Source organism: Sebastes fasciatus, chromosome 22 (genome assembly GCF_043250625.1).
Source record: "Sebastes fasciatus isolate fSebFas1 chromosome 22, fSebFas1.pri, whole genome shotgun sequence".
Classification (NCBI taxonomy): Eukaryota; Metazoa; Chordata; class Actinopteri; order Perciformes; family Sebastidae; genus Sebastes; species Sebastes fasciatus.
In genome coordinates this window covers 9,638,760-9,662,547 of record NC_133816.1, presented here as the reverse complement: position 1 = coordinate 9,662,547, position 23,788 = coordinate 9,638,760, and the positions used below count along the sequence as shown (strand labels likewise).

The 23,788-nt window shown below is 41.4% G+C and overlaps 1 protein-coding gene across 2 annotated transcripts; it reads left to right on the top strand.

Annotated features, from left to right (window-relative positions):
* The first annotated feature begins 1,304 nt into the window (after positions 1-1,304).
* ntn5 (netrin 5) lies at positions 1,305-20,489 on the top strand. Of its 2 annotated transcripts, none has more exons than XM_074624176.1 (8): positions 1,305-1,499; positions 3,654-3,816; positions 11,069-12,522; positions 12,818-13,006; positions 14,443-14,592; positions 17,958-18,008; positions 18,402-18,482; positions 18,763-20,489. In XM_074624176.1, the coding sequence occupies exons 3-8, from the start codon at positions 11,079-11,081 to the stop codon at positions 19,332-19,334; spliced, it is 2,487 nt and encodes an 828-aa protein (XP_074480277.1). In that variant the 5' UTR covers positions 1,305-1,499; positions 3,654-3,816; positions 11,069-11,078; the 3' UTR covers positions 19,335-20,489. The 2 variants fall into 2 exon arrangements, with proteins under 2 accessions (XP_074480277.1, XP_074480276.1); XM_074624175.1 differs by having other exon boundaries at positions 3,651-3,816.
* The last annotated feature ends 3,299 nt before the right edge of the window (positions 20,490-23,788 follow it).

Below are 23,788 nucleotides of genomic sequence, written 5' to 3'. Positions count from 1 at the left end.
TGTTGTCAGGCCATTAAATAGGCGTTATCAGTCGCTATAAGCCTCATAGATGTGGGTCAATAGGGGCCTACTACACCCACTAGTAGGTTTTATCATCTATTCACATGGTCAATCACCGATAGAAGGTATAAAAGAACACGACAGTGACTTCTAGCAACCGTAGTAATTATGACGGGAGCAGAAGCGGAAGTTAGGCATGTTCTTTTTGTGCTCACAAGCGTTAAGTTTCACTTTAACTTTTGAAACTTGGTTATTTTAAGCCAAAACAATGTTTTTTCCCTAAACTTAACAAAGCAGTTTTGTTTTGTTTTTTCTAAACCTAAAGAAGCCTTTTTGTTTGTGTTCAAAATGTAACATTTCATTCAGTTTTACATGTTTGAACGTGTTGCTTTCTAAGTTTCACTTTCACTTTAACAACATACAATAGTAGTCCCATAATGATCCACATCTATGGTGCTTTTAGCAACTGTTAATGCCTATTTAATGGCCTGATAACAGTTGAATCGGGTGCCTTTTTAGAGCATTCATGGCGTTTCTTTGCATCTGTCATTGAGACATAAATGTCGACAGTGAATGCAATAAATCTTCTATATATTGCATCTTCACATTCTTATCTGACTATTAAACAACAGTACAAGGCCACATTGTAGCACCCTTACATATTTAAGTACAGCTAATCCATCAAATAGACGCCCAAGTATTGTGAAATCTGCTCTTATTCTGTCACGGTGCGGCTCAATATTGACTTTTATAATTACACTTCCATGGTATTTTGTTTATTATGATGGGAGTCTCCGAGCACACTCTTAGCTGCAGGGTGCAAACTTCTGGCAGCGCGAGCCACCTGTCAAGGGCCACCTGAAGTGTTTAATTAAGTACTTACACATTTTCTCATATAGTTTTTAACGATGATTTCTGTTATCAATTTGTGTTATTTGACTCATTCTTTAAATGGTACCAATTCTAGTCCCGCCCAGCTCTCTTAAATCTCTTGTGTCTTTGTGTTTATGCGGCCAGAGTGCAATATTGACACATAAACGTGCTGTTTCACCCCTCAATTTACTTTATTGCACTTGTCCTGCGTCCAAGGATAGCATTTCTAAACTGCACTGTAACTACTACACACACTCACACAAAGCACACCTGGGGAAACATTCCTCGAGGGAAGTCATCAATCAGTTTTATGGTTTTCTCTGGGAAAGTTTCCTCCTCTCCAATCAAGCGTCTTCCCTCCCTCCACCCTCCTCCACCCTCCTCCTCTTCCTCCTCGATTCTCTTTCTTATATTTCCATCTGTATCAGTTTTGGTTCACATCTGAGAACGATCCACTCCACACAATTAACTTCAACCATTTTTCTTATTCCACCGAGGGATAATTGGAGCAAACTGGAGAGTGAGATCTTTGCCTGGACGATACAAGATAAGACTATTACAACTGGATTTCCTCTGTGTGCTCAATTTGCCCGCCAGTGGTAATAAAGGTGGAAGATCTACACAAGGTAAAAACAAATGTCCTTGAAATGTTGAAATGTTGAAGTTTTATGTTAAAGTTGCCTTTAAAGTTGAAAAACAAATGCCTCTTGTCTTTAAAGCAGATCAACCTGTTGCAGAACTGTTTCCCCTCAAGAGTGTTGCCACTGGTTTGTCTGATTTTCTCCAGAGCTTTAACAACAAACTCAATTTTCAGATAAATGATGATACTCAGCGCGCCATCAAGTGACTTTAACATGTTACAATTGGAGGAAGAAGTATTTATTCATACTTACATTTTTTCCATTAGCTTCTCATTATGAGCAACATGACCCTACAAAAACACACAGTTTGATGCCAAAGTTCTTGGTAATTTCAACTGAGAGACTTTTATAAAGTTTATAATAGTCTTGACAGATTTTAAGTGGGCGGGGATTTGTTTGAACAAGCTGATGTCACGTGCCTCCATGCAACAATCAGGATTTAGTGAATTCAGTTGTAACCTTGCTGTTTTCCACAGCCTTGATTAAGTCGTTTTTCTAGAGTTAAATGCTTAATAAATCACTTTATTTTCCTCCAAACTTGATTGTTTCTTATTTAGTAAAATATTTTGATGTTGCAGAGAAATACTTATGATTTTAAATTTCATTTTCAGGGCAAGAAATGTAAACAATAAGCAGAAATACCTCGTAAAAATACCATAGCAAGTATTATCAAAATGTATATAATTAACAAAAAAAACAGTGATCATTATGCAAAACATGATACATTATTATTATAATTATTATTATTATTATTATTACTACTACTCATGCATTAACATGAAAGCAGAAGTTTAATGTTAGTTGGCTGAGGGTAATGTTATCTTGTTGGGTAGTTTAATTTATACATCATTTAACAAGCTGACAGTGGTGGTAAAAGTAAAAATAAAATACTCTATTACAAATAAAATTCCTGCATTGAAAATGTTACTAAAAGTACCAGCACTTAAAGTATCAAAATAAAAGTACTCAAAACAGGGGGGGGAAATGCCCCCCTGTGATGCATCTTTTTTTTTCTTGTAAAAAATATACTTATAAAAAATACTTATTTCCACAATTGCATAAATTAATTTTCAACAGATTTTCACAATAAAAGTTAAATATTTTATTGATGCATTAGACTTTGGGAGAAATAGGTTTGTCATTAAGATTGAGTGTCAACATTAACATTAATTACAATTAATTTATAAATGAATAAAATTACCCAAAAATTAAGGACATACAGTAGAAGACTATTAACAACATTGTACAACACATTTTAAACTTTAAAACAAAAACAATAAAGGAACTACAAAAAGTGTATCAGCCTGTTAGTTTAACAGAAAATAACCTGCTGGTTTGAGTCTGATACATTTTGCCATGTGTGTTAGCACTTAGTATCAAAATTAAAGTACTCAAAACAGAAAAAATGCCCCCAGTGATGCATCTTTTTTCTTTCTTTTTTTTTTATAAGTGGGTCATATGTTTTGAATCATAACAATTTAGCTTGAAAAAATATATACTTATTTCCACAATTGCATAAATTAATTAACTCATTCATGATGAGTGTTAAGCCCCCTACCACTTAGTCTATATATTAACGATAACGAATGTATGCAGATGACACTGTTGTATACACTTGTGCAAAGACCTTAAAACGAACCAAAAATGATGTCCTAAAAGGCCAAAACAATATCATCATTGCACAAAACTAGAGAAACAGAATCTTCTTTAGATTAACAGATTTTCACAATAAAAGGTAAATATTGTATTAATGCATTAGACTTTGTCAGAAATAGGTTTGTCATTAAGATTGAGTGACAACATTTACATTAATTAAAATAAATTTATAGATTAAATATGTAAATGAATAAAATTACAAAAAAACATTTTAAACTTTAAAATAAAACAAAAAGGAACCAAAAAAGTGCATGCAGCCTGTTAGTTTAATAGAAAAAAATAACCTTCTTGTTTGAGTTTGATAGATTTTGCCATGTGAGTTATAGTTTGGCAGAAGTGTGTCTGTGCGTCAGGCAGGATGTCAGAGACTCCTCTGGAGGTGGGAGCACTTGGCTCACTTCAGATACTATATGGAGAGACGCACCTCCCAGCTGATCCTGTTCATTTATCTTCCTCCTCCTCCTCCTCCTCTTCCTCCAGTAGCTCCTCTCTCGGTAGCTCTGTCTCCTGCTCCTCTGCTCCTCTGCAGACGCCCTGGAGCTGCTGGATGTCCGGACACTTGCTGCTGCTGCTGCTGCTGCTGCGCTTCTTCTCTTAATGATCCGGAGAAGAAGTGAGGAGAAGGAGAGTCTCTGGGACGCACATGGTGAGCTCGTTTATTTCCTCTCTCTCTCAGAAGCGTTATTGGCTCTGGACTCAGTCATACTTGAGGTGTTTGGGAAGTTTTATCTGACGCTGAAGTCGCGCGTAAAGAGGAGACATTAAAGGCAAGTGTGATCTTGTATTTCATTGTCACCGAGGGATAAATATAAGTCAGAAATTAATACTTTTATTTGCAAAATGTTCCTTTAAAAAAAGAGAATTTTTACTGCGTTGTGTTTTGTGGTTTAAAGTATGTACTGATTAACCAAACGCTGCTCAAGTTATCCTTAGAAATAAAGCCTTTACGTGTGAGTCAAACTTTTTTTTACTTTCCTCCAAACTTGATTGTTTCTTATTTAGTAAAATATTTTAATGTTGCTGAGAAATACTTATGATTTAAAATTTCATTTTCAGGGCAAGAAATGAAATAATAAGCAGAAATACCTCGTAAAAATACTCTAGCAAGTACATAAGTATTATCAAAATGTATATTATTATCAAATGAAAAAGTACTCATTATGCAAAACAGTCCCCTTCAGAATGATACATTATTATTATTTATTTATTATTATTATTATTTGTATTTGTTTATTATGTGTATTTTTTTTTAATTTGGTTATTTATTGTACTTTATTTGACTGATTTTGGCACACAAACCTTATTAGACTCCAGGCCAAATTAATACGTTTGCTGTAGTTTTATTTATGTTTTATAATTTGTTTATTTGTTTTGTTTATTTGTTTATTTGTTTTGCACAATATAAGATTATACAACATAACAAAACAAAATTTGAATACTATAAAGTGCAGGAAGAGGCAAAAAACCCACTGGGTTTATCTGAAGCCTCCACCTAGAGACAAGATTAATATAAAGAAATAATAGATTACATAATAGTGATAACAAACAATAATTCAATTTCCCTACAACTCATCCAAAGTTTTTACTTTAAAATCTAGGACTGAATTTCCTTATAACTCCTTAATTTTAATGTGGTTTTTTTACACAAATTGTTACTGCATGTTGTCTGGGAAAATCCCACCATTATTATGATGTCATTTAGAGCATTTTTTTTTTTGATTGAATAAAACATCAAATAGGAACATTTTTTTATTAGTTGGACTGGATTTAAATTAGAAAAAATTTCCTTAATGCCCAACACATGCAAGAATAATTATCAATATTTAAAAAAAAAAAACATGTGAATGAAGTTGTTTGATCAATGTGTGATAACACTGTAAATATTATTGTTCCTCTCTGTGAGATAAAGCTAATTGACTGCAGCCAATTTGTGCCTAACAAGTGCAATTAGCTGCAGAATGGAGGCAATTAGTCTCCAGGCTTCACTGTCAGCTCTCAGCCAAAGTAATCAGCCTAAATATGATAAACATTTATGTTTAATGAACCGTGGGAGAGTAGATCATTATTCTCGGGTCCATTAAATGCAACGCGTAAAGTGCTGTGTGACTGCAGGCTGTTTTCCTTTTAAGGTCTGTAGTTGATTAGCTTTCCTAAAATCCCTTTGCAGCACAGAGGACATATACAGTATTTGCTTTAATAGACATATAAGGCCACTTGCTCATTTTTTTTGTATAATATAGGAGTCATGCAGTTTTATACAGTTGGGCCTTTAGTGTGCCTGGGCAGTGGTTATTTTTTTTTTCATTTTTATAATATTTAAATAATAATTTAGCCAAGCTTTTTATTTGTTTTTGTGCTCATAAAGGGTGCAGCCCTGGAGTATTTTTCTGTTTTGTTTTCCTCTTTATTAACCCCCTGTATGACATTTTCTGGATTTAATTGACACACAATTACAGCCAGAGGCCTTTGCTTTTATACTTCCATGATCGTGCCCGAGGTTGTCTTTGGCGTGACTGCAACATGGAATCACAGTGATTTCATTTCCATCTGTTTTTCAATATCAACATGTGAAGCTGGAGCTGCAGGAGAGCGTCTTGCCAACTTGTGTGAGGCTGTAAAGAGGGGGGGAGGTTAGGGATTGACAGGAAACTCACTTTTAAATTGGGTAACATGTGTTTTTTTATTCAAAAAGTGAAGTAAGCAGGGCGTACGGGTCAATGCCGAGGCAGAGACACCCTGTGTGTGTGGAGGTGCAGTTGGGCCCCTGGGGGGCCCCTGGGTGCACAGGCGCCGGATTGGCAGTTTTGTCGGCGGTGCAAACGTGAAGACCTTTAGCTATAGATACAAGCAGTGATAATCCATTTTGTGCTGTCTGTTGCTTTCACCTCCCGGGCTCCTCCACTAAAATTAGATTATTACACCTAAAACAGAACTCGTGGAATCCGCTCCGTGTGGAATAACACACAGATGGGCTTGGACTGTGCCGGCAGGAATGCAGTTTGAGAATACAGACCGCATACGTAGCCTCTCTATTCTCACCCAGTGTTGTATTTCTGACCGGCTGAGGACAATTGCAAATTAACAAAGGTGTCAGTGTGGTAACATGCACCAACAGGTGCCTCGGTTCAGCTCCAGAGCTTGTATAATTGATCATATTTATTTAAAGGCTCTTGTGTCTTAGAGCAGAGCTGCAGCGTAGAACCCTGGGAAATCTTCCCAGCGACTATCAGCCAGATATAAAACTGTGTCTGTGTTTACTTCTACAAACCACTGTTTAGTCTTCTGAAACTCATCACCAAGTAGCAAAGCAATTTTGCCTCCCGTCTTGCTGGCTTGCCCATGACGAGGAATGTTAAAACGTGTGAGACAGGCGGCCAAATCCTGCTCATCTGCTCTCCAGAACAGCTCCAGCTCCAGATCCAGACAGGCCAATAGATCCAAAGTGTGAACGGGCCAAAGAGAGTTAACAGGTAGCAGGAGAGAATACCACACACAACAGAGGTTACTATACGCTTTAGTTTCACTAACTTAAAGCCCTCGTTTCCTGCTTAATCATATTTAAATGAGTTTGTTGCAGCAGAATAAAGCACTAAAATATGAATTTATAGGTCAAATTCACATGTTCCTACTCCATAGTGATCATATTTTACTCTTACTTTGCCTTTCCTCTTAGATTATCTACATTTAAGCCAGTGGTTGTCAACCTTTTTCATGTCAAGGATCCCTAAATTTATACATATTAGGTCACGGATTGATAATATTTCGCTTCAGGAACCTCCATCAAACTGATGTTGTTGTCAACTACAGTTGAGGAGATAACCGTGGAGCAAGTGAAACCTATGATCAGAATAGTCACTGACTCTTACTCACGGAATTAAATAGTGAAAATAAACTATTCCCCATTTTTCTGGGGACCACCTGGAACTCCCTCAAGGTTGAGAACCGCTGTACGTAATTAAAAAACAAATAGACAAAGAAGTAGGAGACCACAGGTCTACATACAGTAGCTACAAAGTCATACAAATAAATATCTCCATCAATCCTTGTGCGTTTTCTCTAATAGATCAGACTGTACCAATGGAATCACATTTCCCTCTCATCAATGGGGCGGCTATAGATTTATTATAATGTTTAGACATGAAAAGTATTAAATTATGTTACTATTATAACCCATTGTACCCCGAAATAACTTACAAATGTGGTGATCAACTGTATACTACTGTGTACTAGGAAAACATTGTAATACTACATTTACCTGACAGAGAAATGTTACTGGTTACGTTGCAGATTCAGATTTGACTCACAAAATATAACTATTTAAATAAGATGCATTATTATTCATTAAACTATCCAGCATCATGTTAGATTCTTAAGCTCCACCTTGAACAGACGTTAAGTAAATTAGAGTACATTGTGCTGATAATGCCTCTCTTATCCCTCTTCACTTGAATTAAAAATTTGAATGCAGGATGTTTACTATGCGGTATTAATAGTTTTACTAATAATATTGTATAGCCTTATTTTGTCTCTATTCTATGTCTGTCAGCTTGTTGTTTTCGGTCATTGTTGATATTTGTCTGTTAACATACAGTACACCTGTGTCCATGTCCACTCTTGAACATTTTTTGTTGTCTGCTTATTTGTTTATATATCGTCAAGGTGGCCAGCTTATTCGCCCCCTGCTTTTTTGCTTCTGTATTTTTTTTTTTTTTTTAAGTAATTATTTTTTTACTAAGATTAGGATTATTATTGGTATTATCACTTTTCATTTCCTTCATTGGCTATTAATTTGAAAAAGAATAAAAACAAAGTAAATTTAGTTCTCCGAAGAGGGTCAATAAAAAAAAAAGAAAGGATAAAAGTTTTGAGTAGCCTTCTTCTTCTACCTCTGCCTCCAATATTCCCAGTTAGAGAAAGGGTGAAAAGTTGAGCAAGACGGCGTTTTCCTGGGGCCCCCAAATCCCTAAATCCGCCCCTGGGCCAGTCCCTCCATAATATTAAGCCTGGACCCCCTCTACTCCCCCTAACTCTGGCAAATATTTTCATACATTATCACCTCATATTTATCCCCAAAGAGGGGAAACTGTAGTTGGTACCCATAAACTCGCACATGGCCTCAGCTCGAACCCCCCATTTGAAATGGTCTAAAACCGTCACTGCCTCTGATAACCCCAGCGTACTCTTAAAAATATAGTACCAGTCAGTATTATACTGACTAATACTTATGTAAACAAGTATTTAGTATTTTATATTTGCAATTAATTTAGATCACATTGTTAATGTGTGATTTCACTTTGACATTTTTGTGTTCATCAGTGTCAAAGAAGCCCCATTAAATCAAATTTGATTAAAAGTTGGGAGGCAATAAAACAACTTCCAATGCCTATATATAAAAGGCAATATATACGCACAAATTCTTGTTATTTCAGCTTTTCCCAAACCATAAAATAATCCGTTTGTTTCTCCTCCTGACATTCATCCGACACGCTTCAGTGTAATGAAGAATAGAAGTAGAATGGCATTAGGAAATATTAGGACGGCAGTGAAACGAACATGAGCGTCGCGCTCCTCGCTCCCCTCTGTTCGACTATGCTGTAAACATGCCCCCAGGTTGTCAGCAAGTATTTTTCCAGCCCCTTGCCAGCCAAGCATAGCTGCTTCTAAAGATCACCCGCCGGAGATGTTGATCTCATCTTACCACTATTTGGCTGTATAAGCTTTTTGAAATGCGGAGATCGCTGCCAAGTTACTTCAAAACTTTTCAAAACGGAACCATATTTGTATTCTGTCAGGGTTTATTTTTTGTACCTCAATTTGAGGTTTACTTGGGAGAAAACACGTGCCATCTGTAGTCAGTTATTATTAACAAAAGAATCAGAGTGAAGCACTCATGACTGGATTTTTCTTCTCATCAAATGCCGCTCGTCTTCAACATGTTCCTCCGACACCCCGGCCGTGTGAATTTATGGAAAGCAGCAGAGAAAAACCGCTGAAACCGTATCCGGTGGGTTACGGTGGCGGTGCCAGATAGATGATCTGGTTTCGGAAGAGTCTGGATTTGGCCTAGAGGGGCGCATTAAAAAACCTCAGGGGCCTCTCTCCGATGAGCATCCATTTATCAAAGTGCTTGTAATGGGCCGATGTTTAATTAGTCATGTAATGTGACAAAGACAAGAACAAGTGCATGTCATGGGAATGTTAAACAACCGGCCCCCCTTTCTCCTCCGTGTCAACCCTGAACCCCCGCCCGCCTACGCTCAACTCCTCATTCCTCATCCTGAATTCTTCCGCTACTTCTCTGAATCCCCTAATAACCTTTAACCCCTCTGACACCACCTTCCCTTTTTATACAGCCAGCGCATTGACACCAAATGAAACCAGAGACCTAATTAATCATCCGATCAACTTCTTCCTTAAGTCATGCTTTTTCATCAGTGCGTTCAGGTTCCCGCGGAGCATGTCTCGACGCGTCAGGAATGACCAGCCGACCCCAGGAATGTGGCTCGGTGGCACCGGGGTCACGGTCATACCGCTCATCACTGCACTCCTTGCTTGTAGCGTTTCCTGTAGCAACACCACAAAACACCCAATATGTCTTTTGTCCTCAACCAGGTTTTGGTCGATCCACTTTCTTTTGCTTTCAGGAGCAGAGGCAGCTCGTCCGAGGGGAGGTGCCGCGGCCTCTCGGTCTCGCAGGCCCCTCTCGGAGCTGTGTGGTCCCCGAGGGGAGCCTCATGTTTCGGTCGTTGGCTAATTGAGCGCGATGACGAGGCCGGAGAGGCGCTCGGCCCCGTCCTCTCCTACGGGTTTGGTTTATGCAGCCCTGCTGACTTTGCTGTCAGTGTCAAACGCTTGTTAGGACATCATCAATCTCGCAGCAGTTAAGAATATTCCCAGAACAGAATGAAGGGGGCAGGTGATAGATGGGCAGGGGAGACGGAAGAGCACGGGGGAAAGTTGTTTGAAAATGCGGAAGGAAGGTGGTTATTGATGAGAAAGTGACAGTCCTCTTATGACGGAGAGAGACAAGAAAGTCAGAGAGGGCAGGTGTTCTTAGCAAGAAACAAATAAAAGAAGTGCTTGTCGGGAATGTGCTCCTGGGCTGAAAACAATAAATCACCGCTTCCAGAGGAAAAGCACATGCATTGTTCCAAAATTAACGCTCTTGGGTATCAAATCTCGACAGAGGAATAAATTACACACGTAAGAAACGGGAAGGGATTTGTTCGTACACAAGTCTGTGTTTGTCTTTACCGCGGAAGTATCTGTGTCGAGGCTCAAGTCGAACACACATTTCGATCTATAAATCATTCCCTACCGTCCTCAAGACTTATCTTCCTTCCCTTCCTTTTCTCATAGCCTCTTTTTCTGCTCAGTAACACGTCGCAGCGCTCATGCTCAGGCCCCTCGCTCGCCTGCAGCACTGACCGACGGTAAAGTGATTTGAAAAGGAGAGCCATAAACGTGATGGATGTGGTCCAGCTCGGGGTTTAGCCCCAGCTGTCGGGCATGTTTTTTGTCATCTCAGACAGACCCGCTGGGTGCGCGCCCTTCTTCACCCGCACTCATCCACTCTTCTCGGGAGTTTTAAGACAAATACGTTCTTAAAGGCTGTCAAGGTCACGGGTTCAAACCGGTGGCCGCCACTACTGTGAGGATCGGAGATTACATTTTTATGAGATGAGATCTTTACTGGCATCTACTGAAAGCCAGTAAGGTGCAGCTGAAGTGATGCAGTGAGCTGGTATTGTGTGTTTTCAATAAAGGCCCAGGTGGGCTCACATATTTCCTTCTTTGGCTTCAAATGCAAAGTCGTATAAATCAATCAGTTTGTTTTGTTTTATGTTCGAGCTCCCATGGTTTTCTTTTATAAATCATCTTCTTTTTTCCTTCCACAGGCTCGATAACATGATGTTCCCGCCCTTTTCCCCTCCCCCCTCCACCTCTCTCTTCCCCGTTTTCCTCCTGCTCCTCCTTTTCCTTCCTCCTTCCCTCGTCACCTCCTCCCTTTCCCACACCCCGTTGAGCTGGACTTCGCCTCACGACCCCTGCTACTACCTAGATGGCCGCCCGCGACACTGCATGTCAGAGTTCATCAACGCCGCCTACGGCGTCCCGGCCAACGCCAGCCACTCGCTACAAGGGTCCGATTATGACAGCAACATCACCACCCTGACGGACCTCCACAACCCCCACAACCTCACATGCTGGATGGCTCGCGGAGGTCCTGACACCGGAGAATGGCTCCTCACGCTACCTCTGGGCCGCCGCTTTGAGATCACCTACATAAGCTTGCAGTTTTGTCAACAGGGGGAGCCATCGGACCCCATCTCCATCTCTATCCTCAAGTCGATGGACTACGGGCGCACCTGGAGGCCGATGCAGCACTACTCCAGCGACTGCCTCGGGAACTTTGGGCTGCCCTCCCAGACGGTGGCCCTGACAAGGCACCAAGAGACGGAGCCCCTATGCTCAGACCCTCGCCCCCTGCAAAAGCAGAGGGGCGGCATGGTGTTGGCCTTCTCCACCCTGGACGGACGGCCATCCTCTCCCGATTTTGACTACAGCCACACCCTCCAGGACTGGGTGACGGCCACGGACATCCGTGTGGTCTTCCACCAGGTGTCCAAAGACGCCAAGGTGGGCAACTCGGATAAGAAAGAGGAAGCACGATGGCGCGACGGTGCAGAAGATGACAGAGGGACTGGGCTTCTGAGATGGAGATCGGGCTCCAAGGGGCGCACTGGAGATCAGGTGGACAAGTTAAACACAGATAATACACTGGCATTTTCTGAGAGGGAAACGAAAACCTCAGAGATAAGGGGGAGGAGCAAACAAGGAAGGAAGGGTCATTATAAAGGGTCAGGTGGAGACGAAGATGGACACAATGTGACCAGCAAAGACGGGGGGGATAGTTTTAGCACGGACGCGCTCGCTTCTTCGAAGAGAGGCGGGAAAGCCAGAGGACGCGGCCGCAAGAAGGAAAACAATCATTGGCTGCCTTGCCCCAATGGAGGTTGTAATTGGACAGTTGAGGGGCGGAGCAGGAACAACAAGGGGCGGGAACTGAGGAAGAGGAGGAACAATAATCTCAACGCAAAACAAAGCTCCAGGAATCTACAGGTTGCCCCAGCCGCTGCTGTCCGAGCTCCTCTGGCCCTCTCGGACCTGCAAGTTGGTGGCAGGTGTAAATGTAACGGACACGCTTCCAGGTGTCGGCGTGACGACGCGGGCCAGGCGGTGTGCGTGTGCGAACATCACACGGCTGGGCCGGACTGTGACGTGTGTGAGGATTTCTACTGCGACAGGCCGTGGCATCGAGCTACACCCACGCACCCAAACCCCTGTGTTGGTGAGTCCTGTATCCTACTGATGATCTAAGTTAAATTATGTGATACCCTGGACATGTTTTTTCATGTTTTATATGTTTTTAGATGACAAATAAACACATGAAACACAAGCCATACTACAAAAACAAACAAAAGGCAGAAAGGGAGGAGTGTAAATGTAAATGTGACATGTTTTATTTATTCATACATGTACTTTTTCCTCTTCCCAAACACAACCAAAAGGTAAAAAAAATATAAAAAATATTATTCAAAAAATATAAAAAATTTCTCTCTTTATTATTTCTCTCCCTGGTCCAGCCTGTGAGTGTAACGGCCACTCAAACAAGTGCCGCTTCAGCATGGAGGTGTTTCAGCAGTCGGGCCGGCGTAGCGGAGGCGTGTGTCAGAAGTGTCGCCACCACACGGCCGGACGCCACTGCCAGTACTGCCAGAACGGATACACCCGCGACAACAGCAAGCTGCTGAACAACCGCAAGGCCTGCCAACGTTAGTCACCACTGTACATACAGTATGTGTGTGTGTTTACAGGATTTAAAGGAAAGGAGGAAGTGTATTTGTGTATTTATGCACGTGCATGGGTGAATAACTTAAATAACTAACGGTGCATTCCTGGAGGATGAAAAGCAAATCTCAGTGTGAGCGACAGTGTTTATGTCTGTGTGTCTGTGTGTGTTTACGCGCCCACTCTGTCTCTGTCCGAGCGTACAGACGTGTTTATGGGGTGGTTACATTGTGAGAGCGGACAGCTATTCCTGTTAGCACACAAAAACACGACACACGCACCCCACTGAGCTGCCACCTGTATCCCCATCGTTACCACCGGCTGGCATCTGCCGTGACCCCTGACCTTTGACTGGTCACATGTCCTAAGTGACTGTGACACTGTGGCATGTGGAAGCTTGACCGCGTAGCCTAATATATCCAAAGTTAATGGGCTCTCTTTGAGCTTGACACACGAGCAGGGGATGAAAAAATATGAGCTTTGATTAAACGTCCTGTTTTATCACTTTTTAATGCATGAAACAATAGCAAATTCATATCCTCCACCACACAGTCTCACATCTACGCTTTAATTTATTGATGCTATATTTCACTGAGCTACCCCTTCAGAGCTCAATTACTCATTTTCTCCAGTCAGGTTGTTTGGACTCATTGTAAGGATTTGTGTAAATATTACGAGAGTGTGAACAGAGCTGTTGAAGTGCGGCTTCCTCTCGCTATCTGTCTTCTCTCATCGGGTCTTATCCTGTGATAGCAGTGGTAAATAAAAAGCTTTGCAATGTAAACCATGGCAAATCCAGGCAGTAATCATTATACAGCATCACAACAGACAACGAAAAGGAAATAGATTAGTTTAGATACAGGATTGGTCTCCATCTGATGGGATAAAAGTAATAACTAATAACCAGATTTCCGTCGTCATATGACATTGAGTTGATAGCTCTATGGAGGAATTTGTATATGTTTACCCAACAAGAAAGCTGCAAAATAGCTTTTATGGTGTTAGTAGAGGTCTTGTGTATTTGCTCAAGGACATTCCCTCAGGACGGATGCTGTCAAGCAGGATTAAACCTGTGTCGGGTCCCGTCACTGATGGATGGTCTTCTTAATCCTGTTTACTGTCCTTTGTGCAGTAGACACTGACTTTGACAATACTTTTTTGTTTAAAATATATCTTTAACTTGCTTCCTTGTTGTCACAACTCGATGTGGTCTACTCCACGCAGCCAGAGCAACAGAAAAATGTAATTATTCCAGCGAGCCGCACTTCGCTGCTGCCTGGTGTGAAATTGGTGTTAGGTGATAATATGTCTGTTGGATTTTCAGCTTGTTTTGCTGCCCCCAAGTGGCCAAAAGAACATCAATTATTTCAGCTTTAACCTCCAGCCTCCACTTCTCTAATCTTCTCGTTCTCGTTTTCAGCATGTCAGTGCCATCCTTTGGGAGCCGTGGGTCACTGGTGTAACCAGACATCAGGTCAGTGCCTGTGTCGAGAAGGGGTGACCGGCCTCAAGTGTAACCGCTGTGCCCCGGGATTCAAACAGGGCAAGTCGCCTCTGCGGCCCTGCATACGTAAGTCAACTACAAGTATTAAAGGAACAGTGTTTAGCATTTAGGGGGATACATTAGGGATATATTCTTTAGCGTATTATCATCTGAAAATAAGAATTGTTGTGTTTTTGTTAGCTTAGAATGAGTTATATTTACATACGGATCGGGTAAATAGTGCCATTCACATTTTCACGTTGGCCACCGTAGTTCTTCTACACACTTGGCACGCGGGAAATGTTTCAGTTGGTTGCAATCTGCAACCTCAGATCCGACACACCGCAACTTGAAAGTTTATTCAGAATCAGAGTCCTTTATATGGAGACTATATGCTTTTCTGAGAAATGACAGCTTTGGCACTAGTTATTTGTTCAAACGTTTTAAACAACCCATGTTTGACAAGCTCATGGGCGTGCAAATAATGGAAGTTGTCTCAAAGAACCAAAGGCAGAAGAAGCATGATTCAGCGCAGAAAAAATGTTTGGAGAGGAGGTTCCCCCAATGCTTCTTTCTCTTGACAATGACCAGTCTTTCCCAAACCTTATCCAAGTAGTTTGAGTTGTAACTCATCCAAACCTTTACCATGAAGAGGGCAGGTCATATCATCATATGAATGTCAGATGCCCGAGGACTTGTTTTAATACGGATTACGAGTCTTAACTTGTCTAAAAGAAATGTTCTCTCTGCATTCGACACATGCTGCCCTGCTCAAATAAATCACAGACTTTTAATAGTTTCTTGTCAGTCATGACAAAGTGACCTCTTTAATTTCTCCTTCAACCTCATTTGCTTGTGGCCTAAATGGATTAAACCTCCTATCAAGCTCCGTAAGCCTTTATCAAGTAGTAGCTCAATATAAAAGGGGCCGCCGCTGTCCAGACTAATTTGGCCCAATCTCCCAGCGTGTCCCCTTTTCATCATCCCTAGAGACGGTTTCCATAGCAGCGTGAACATGAGCCGACCGCTACAGGGAAACCTCATCTCCAGCTGATGTGGGATCAGCGTCAGATCAAGTGGATTGTTGCTACTCATATCTCTGCGCCTGGCCAGCACCGAACCTCAGCCATGAGCGCTAATCCACGTGCACTCCCCCGGCTAATCGCACGAGTGCCGACAACTACACGGGCACCGACGCTGTGTAAGCCCCAATCAGGTGACATAGGGAGCCGGCAGCGGCGAGCTTCACACCTGTCGTGCAGCTCAAAGCGCCCCCCGTCACAGGGCCCAGACTCATAACTCTCCCAGAGAAAAAGAGCGAGTGAAAGAAAACCTTGTTTGTTTTTACTGCCAGACCATCTCAGGCTATGTATAGCATCTCTTACCCCCTACCACCACCTCTAACGCCTCGCCTCTCATCAGACAGACCAAAAGGCACGCAGCAGCCAGGCTAAACTTAAAGTTAGCTCCCACTCAACCTTTTTATCCACACCTTGAACAGCACAGGAAGCTCAAAGTGTATCTACCGTCCTCCCCTATGAAGGCAAAACGCAGTAACTCCATCTTTGGTAAAGATTGAGCGAAAAGACAACTAGACAACTAAAGCAAGAGAGGTAAATGAAGGCAAAACTAGCTGGTGAGATCATGGACGCATGAAGAGAACTGGATACAAGTAAAAAAAGTTTGACTTCCCAATAATAAAATTACCCGGATCTTCCGCATCCATTGGGCAGGCGCAGTAGTGTTTCCTTTTTTACGCCTCCCAGTCCTCGGTCCAGCCGCATTGCCAGGTAAGCAGGTGTGACCTCAGAGCACACACAGGTGGAACAAATAACTCTAACGACAGCTACACACTGGTCATCCTGGCTTCACAGCTCGTTAATGTCATTAATCACACCTGTGCTTTACCGGCCGTGACAAGTCCAAATGTATTGATTTGTATGATTTATACAAATCCGCATTGCAGAAGTGACGTCACACCACCAGTTTTTCGCCTGTCCATGCACATCCACATTTTTTGGATGTGATTTGTCGGAGAAAATTAAGAACTTTGAAGAGCTTTGAGAACGCCAGAGTATAAAGATCCAAACATCTCCTTGTCATTATTTCACGTCAGCTCATGTCTGTGCGACCGTCCGTGCCGGAAGTATAACCGAGGCTTCGGCTAAAGCTAAATTTACTGTTTGCTCACTGTTAGCTGTAAACAAACAAATATTGATTTTGATGAACTCACATCTTGGTAATTCAGAAATGTATTCCACATAATAAAATGAGGCTGTAGCTAAAAAAAAAAGCCCAGCTAAACATACGTAATTAACGATTTCCGATCAACTTCACACTTGGCGGGAGTATTGCTGACGACACGAGGAAGTGCAATACCGGAGGCCAAGCAGTCGGCCGAACTTGCACTGCACTAGTTAAATTAGATTGAAAATGAATTACATTACATTAGTTTCAATATAGATATAGATAGTAGATTACAAAGACAAGCAGACAAAACAGTTATATTTAATTCCTATTAACTATGGAAGGTAAATAATCTAAATAAAGTTTCCAACTAGTTAAAATTAATGGACAAGAAAGCTGAATTAACACATTTTGTTGGTGCAGCGTACTGCATTTTCTCTGATTATCCAAAGTCAGACTAACAGTGCAGTAACTAGGTCTTGTATACTTATTCTTTGATCAGATATTTCTTGGTTTGAATCATACTTTCCCCATTTTATACAGTATGTTCTTCAACTGCTTGTGTTTAGACAAAGTTTAATATTTGTAAAAATGTGGCTTATTTTATTGAATTGATAATGTTGTTGTAGAAAAAACTATTTCATATTTTTCATAGCCAGATATTGAAAAACGTATCATTATCAATAAGGAAGAGGCTAGTATCTAAAAATGGCAAATTATACCCAGCGCTGCTTACCTTATTTTGACCCCTCACATGTACTGTAGTATGTACATATACATACAAACACACAGCGCCTTCCTGTCTTTTGAAAGTGGGGGTCTAGGGTGTAGGGTGTCACTGGCCCAGTTGTGTCAGACAGGACATGGACGGGGGACGGAGTGTGAACTAGGTAAAATATGGCAGCACTGTCACACACACACTTTTACAAGAGGCCTGGATAATGTATGTACAAGGCACAACTTTATTACACTCTGTTTAATGTTGGAGACAAACCCATACAAGAAGTGATGGTCTGACCTTATTAAATTACCAAAAGTAAAGTTGTGTGTTCAAGTCAGCGTCAGCGAGTGTGTTTCCCAGCCATAAAAGGACCACACACACACGTTTTTTGACACTTGCTTATCTTCTGTGCAGACATGCCCCACGCACCGAGAGGCGTCCAAGCATAGCGCACATAACACACACACTCGGCCTGCAACATGCGGGTATGCTGCTGTGTGTATCTGTTCCTGTCACCTGTCTGAAACTGTGTTTATGTTTGCAGGAATTCAAGAGGTCGCTCCGACCCCGGTGTTCCAACCTCAGTACAGCATCGGTGAGTGGATTTACAGGCCGGTCATCTGGTTTGAAAGGAGCTAGAATACAATGCATTCCTGTTAAATCAAATAAGTGAACTGTTTGGAGCAACTTTCACTTAAAGGAATTAATGCTTTTGCCACAAACCCATCATTTTAACCCGTTGATGTCACCTCGTGTACATTTATCATACAAAAATCTCTATGCAGTAGCTAACCACTCCCTCCTAGTGGCGGCTCGAGGAATGTCCCACCTGCTGCAGCCGAGGTCATCTGTTAGTCACAGGATACTGTGATGACAAATAGAAGCGGCCATATTGTAATTAGGGGAAAAGACATGTGCTGATATGCTTGCTATGAAATGATACGCTCTCCTCTGATGCATTCTCCCTTCCTCTCTCTCTGTGTTACAGCGGAGGAGTGTGTTTCATACTGCCAGCCTTCTCAGGTCAAAGTCAGGATGAACTTGGAGACCTATTGTCTCAAGGACTTTGGTTGGTGTCATGTTTTTTATTTATTATCTTGTCAAAAAAAGAAAAATAATAATCTCAAAGTGTTTGTACTTAATTTTTCTTCTTTTTTTTCCTCTGAAATTAAATTTAAATAAATAATAACCTACTGTAAATTTGATGAATGAAACCAAATTTACACATAAAACTGAAATATTTAAATAAATAATTAAAATAATTAAATTTAAAAAATAATAAAAATTAGATTTTTTTAAAATACTGATACAAAAATATAATTTTAAAATTTGCATCTGTTTTTTCTCAGTGCTGAAGGTGCAGGTGAGAGGGATGGAGCGTTCAGGTCCCTGGTGGCAGTTCTCCATCTCCGTCCAAACTGTCTTCCGCACGGGGTCCACCTCCCGCGTTCGCAGGGGCTCCCAGTCCCTCTGGGTCCCCGACCGCGACCTCGGCTGCGGCTGCCCCGCCCTCCACGTGGGCCGGACCTTCCTCCTGATCGGTGCTGAGGAAGGGGAGCGGGGCTGGAGCCCCGAGGAGAGTCGCCTGGTGGCGGACCGCTCCACTCTGGCCCTCCAGTGGCGGGAACACTGGAGCCCCAAACTGAGGGGCTTCCGGGGGCAGGACAAGAGGGGGCGCTGCCCGCCGAAATCCCCCGACAACCACCAGCACCACCATCACAGGGAGCAAACAAAGTCTGGGTACATCCCCCCTCACCTGCTGACTGAGAAACCCACCGAGGACACACCTCACACCTCGGTGGTGCCGCACACATACTCTTACACAGACGCAGAGGTTACAGACGCAGAGGTTACACCCACAGAGGCGACCCCCTCTCCGACTACACCTGCGCTGGTGTGCTCTACTCTAGGTCCTGGATGAAAAACAAATCCAGAGAGACATAAGAACAACAGGAAGATTTTATTATCCCCCAGCTCTCCACACATTCTGCAAAAAAAGAGTACAAGGAGAGGAAACAGCTCTTTTCAGACTTTTTCTTTACAGTTTTTTCCTGAAGGTTTCAGAAGGAATAGCTGTGACTATGCTTCCTCAGCATGGAGAAACTCCACAACACACGAACACGAAGGCCCAATTCCAATCCGGCCGCTACACCCTTTCCATACACACTTCCTCAATCTTCAACGAGAGGGGAGTGGAAGTGGGTTATAAAACCCTCCGACAGCGAGCCTGCATCGATGCTCACGTAACCAGCTGCCCTTAGTGACGACATGCAACGCTGTTTTGTGTTTGTCTTGGAAGACGCTCTGTACAAACGTTTAGCGCGACTACCGTTACACACATTTACTCGTAAACTGCTCAAACTAAGATCAACATTTAATATTGTCAACAACTTCCATTGTATTTAGGATCAAATGTCTAGTCTAGAAAGCTTGGGAGTTGTATTTGCCTCCATAGGTTGCTGCTTCCGAAAGATGCTGATATGAAACCATGGTTACGAAAAGTTAGGACATTTCCTGTTTCCGCCGGAGAGAGGGAAGCTCGTCCTGAAACTTGCCGCTGCATTTATACCCTACACCTTAAAGAAGGGTGCTTCATTCAGCTACGAGTGTGACTACAAACCGAGTTCACTCGGGACCGGATTGGAATTGGGCCACCATACACACCTGTTATGTGACGTTCAAATGCTTATCTAAAAATGTGAAGAAACACACACAGTTTCCTCCTCTACAGCAGCTGTTGTTATATATTTTCTTTTGGAGGGTAAAGGTCAACTTTCTGCATCAACACAACCGGTGCTATGTGAAATATTAGTTGTAAGAATTTTAATATTTTCTACTAAAGAGCCTTTAAAGTCCGAATAAACTCTGACTGAAATGCCACGCAGTATTTTTGTCTTATAAAGATTGTTTTCTAAAAAAAGATTATTTGAATCATATTTATTCTTGGATCACTTTATGTAACACGCATACAAACAAGAGAAAACTGAATAAAGAAATAAATAACATAAGATATAGAATGTGCATCAAAACTTATTCAGAAATGTGATGTTTCCTTTTTTTAAATAAAAAAATAAAAGCAGTGTTATATAAATTGTTTTATTTGTTGATAAAAGTTTTGCCACAATTGATAAATGAACATAATGAAATTATATTTATTCATTAAATTGTACTAAATGTACAGAGCTGTAGAAACTCAAAACTCATTTACAGTTTAATTTGAGTTATTTTTCTACATTATAGTTGCAGTGTATATTTATATACATTTATATATATTGTATTGGTAATTTGTGAATTAATATTCAAGTAAAATTCATTAAATATTTGTATTAGGGACACATCTGTATTAGGTTTGCCTTTCTCTGCATTTGCCCGCTTCACATGTGTTTTCAGTTGTGGATAAAAGTAATACATACACACACACGTCTACCTTGCATTCACACTGTACATTATTTGGGAAAATTGACACTATCTACAATCTGCTCCCTCGTTGGACAGCTGACACAGAGACCAAACTAACCTCAGCCTCATTTTCTAACCATATAGGAATCCTCTGATAGACCGTTAGGAGCCCAGATATGGATCTAGAAAGCATCGGCCCGACCTGTCGTCATGACGACTTCTGTTTCCATTTGGGAGATGTGGCGTCATAGCCCAGGGGAAATGGGGTATATTAAGACAGATGGAAGGGATCCTATTTGTTGAGCAGCCATGTTGTTTTGGTAGCGTCCGGGTCAGCGATTGGCTGTGCCCACCGTGTGATTGAAAATAAAGAGAGAGAAATAGACTCGCTGACTGATGAACCTTCAGTGGGACTGAGCACACAGCTCAGTGAGATTCTGTGGGGGTTTTATACTCATGAGGTACAAATGGGGCCCACATAATCCCTATGGGGGTTCCTATGGAAACTATAGGCTACTGAAAAGATTCTGTGTGATCAGGATTGTGATTAAAAATGAAATGTTCATGTTTTCATTCATATCTGTTGAGGTCAGAGGTCAAGGGACACCTGTGAAAATCGCAATGCCAGTTTATCCTCACCAGAATTTAGCTTAAGTTTGGAGCATTATTCAGCCTTCTTTGCGACAAGCCAGTATGACATGGATGGTACCATTGGATCCCTTCGGTTTTCTAGTTTTATATGATCCCAGTATCTTCACTCTAGCTTTAAAACTGAACCCGCTACAACCTCTGAAAGATCGATTGCGTTAACTTTGCACATTAACTTTGATAGCCCTATTTCTAATATTCACAAATATTTAATTTGAAATGGTATTTTGACACATTTCGCCGTCAACAAATATTGCGATTGCCTCCTTATCCTACAATTGGAAAATTGCAGGAGGCCATATTGCAATTTTGATCAAATTTCGATTAATTGTGCAGCCCTAATTTCAACAAATTGAGACTCAAAATTATTCATATGATAAATTTTAATGGAGACAAAGAAATATAAGATGCACAACAACAAAAAACAATCAAACTCAAGACAACAGCAGCAGCTATAACAGTCATTATGTCCAGTAGAGTGCAGGGTTACGGCTCACATCCGCACATGTACAATAATACTAACTTGTGTGTGTCGGGGGGAATGAGAGGCAGGAGGGACAGACAAGTGTGTGTGTCAGTACATGCACAATCATGTCTTGGAGGCCCCCCTAGTGCGTGTGTGTGTGTGCGAACACGAAGCACCTGCTGCGTTGCTGCAGGAAGCACCTGTCAGCGGTCGTCTCCTCGCTGCAGCCCCTGTCGACATGAGGGTTTGATCCTGAAACTCCCCAAACACACACACTTACACAGACACTAACAGACAACTTAAGCTGGCGGCTCGTTCTCCTGCAGGGGGAGTACGACACGTTTAAACCGTCAACACACTTTTCTAAAAAAGGCGCTGAGGATGAGGAGAGGCCTCTGTTTTGGTAGCATATAGATATAAAATGGGGATCTTGTTTTTCTCCTTCTCTGACATGGGAGGCAGCAGTGTGTGTTTGTGAGTGTGTGGAATTATGTTTACAACCTGCTAGGGGGAACGTTTTACGAGAGGTGACTCCAGCCGGAGTCAAAGTTCAACTAGACCTCTCGCAAACTTATTTTCATCTTTTTTTTTTCACACACATTTCTGATTTCACTTTCCTCTCAAAGCATCTCTTCCTCACACTTCCAAGTTTCTCACCCAAGTCCAAGTTCAGCAGGTTTCACCGTCACACTGTTTTCAGGACACTCACACACCGAGAGAGAGAGAGACACACACAGGGCTTCTGTTAACCTGAGAGGCGGAGGGTCAATCCCTGTGATCCGCAGCCTGCATGCCTTCCATACAGACATGCCGCCGACACAGCAACCTGACTCCCAGCTAGATTAGGACTAATCAAGCATGGCACAGCTCCGGGCAGCAACACCATGACACACACACACATACAGTATATATATATATATACTAAAAGCATGTGCAAACCTGCAGCATTTTCTGTTTTACATTTCAAATTATTAACGAAAATAACGGAGTGAAATGCTGTTTTCCAGAGCAAAACCGCTGCCATGATCCGGTCTTTCTTCATTCACACAAAAAAGTTAAGAAATCTTGCAGAGTTAAATTACACATGTGAAATTCTCTCTTCAAGTATGCAACACCAGCGGGGATTCATCCCCCATATGTCAAAACATAATCCCTCCATTTTAATTGCTGTATACTGGTGTTTGCATCTACAAAAAGTCTGTTAATGGATCCCAAACAATCCACTGGGAATTCATCCTGATGTAGATTAAATGTGACAAAACAGCACAGATTGTAAATCTAACAGAAAATACACTCACAAATCCAAGATGATAAAAAACTACATTGACATACAGTATATACAGTCAGTTCCACCTGAGGAGGGCCAATAAGATCTATGGTTAATATATATAATATATATGTATAACCGCTCTCTTTTCTCATGTTTCTGTCTTTTTTGTGTGTTTCATTCACAGAAATTCATTTTAATTACTCTATATTGGTGTTTGCATCTACGAAACGTCTGTTAATGGATCCCAAACAATCAATCATTCATTGGGAATTCATCCTGATGCAGCTTTAGTGTGTCAAAACTGTGGACACAATGTCGTAAATCCAAGGTGAGTAAAAAAAACTAAATGTACATACAGTATATACAGTCATTTCCACCTGAGGAGAGCCAGTAAGATCTATGGTTGTTTGCATGTGCTTAATTAAAAAATGTTTTTTTAAAAATCCAAAACAATGTGTATCAAAGCTTAAAAAGTTTCCTTTTTAAATAAAGCAAATAAGGAGTAATCATGTTATATTTATGATTTATTTATTTTTTTAAGTTTATGATTCAGTACAATAGAAATTAACATAAGGAAATTAAATGTATTAAC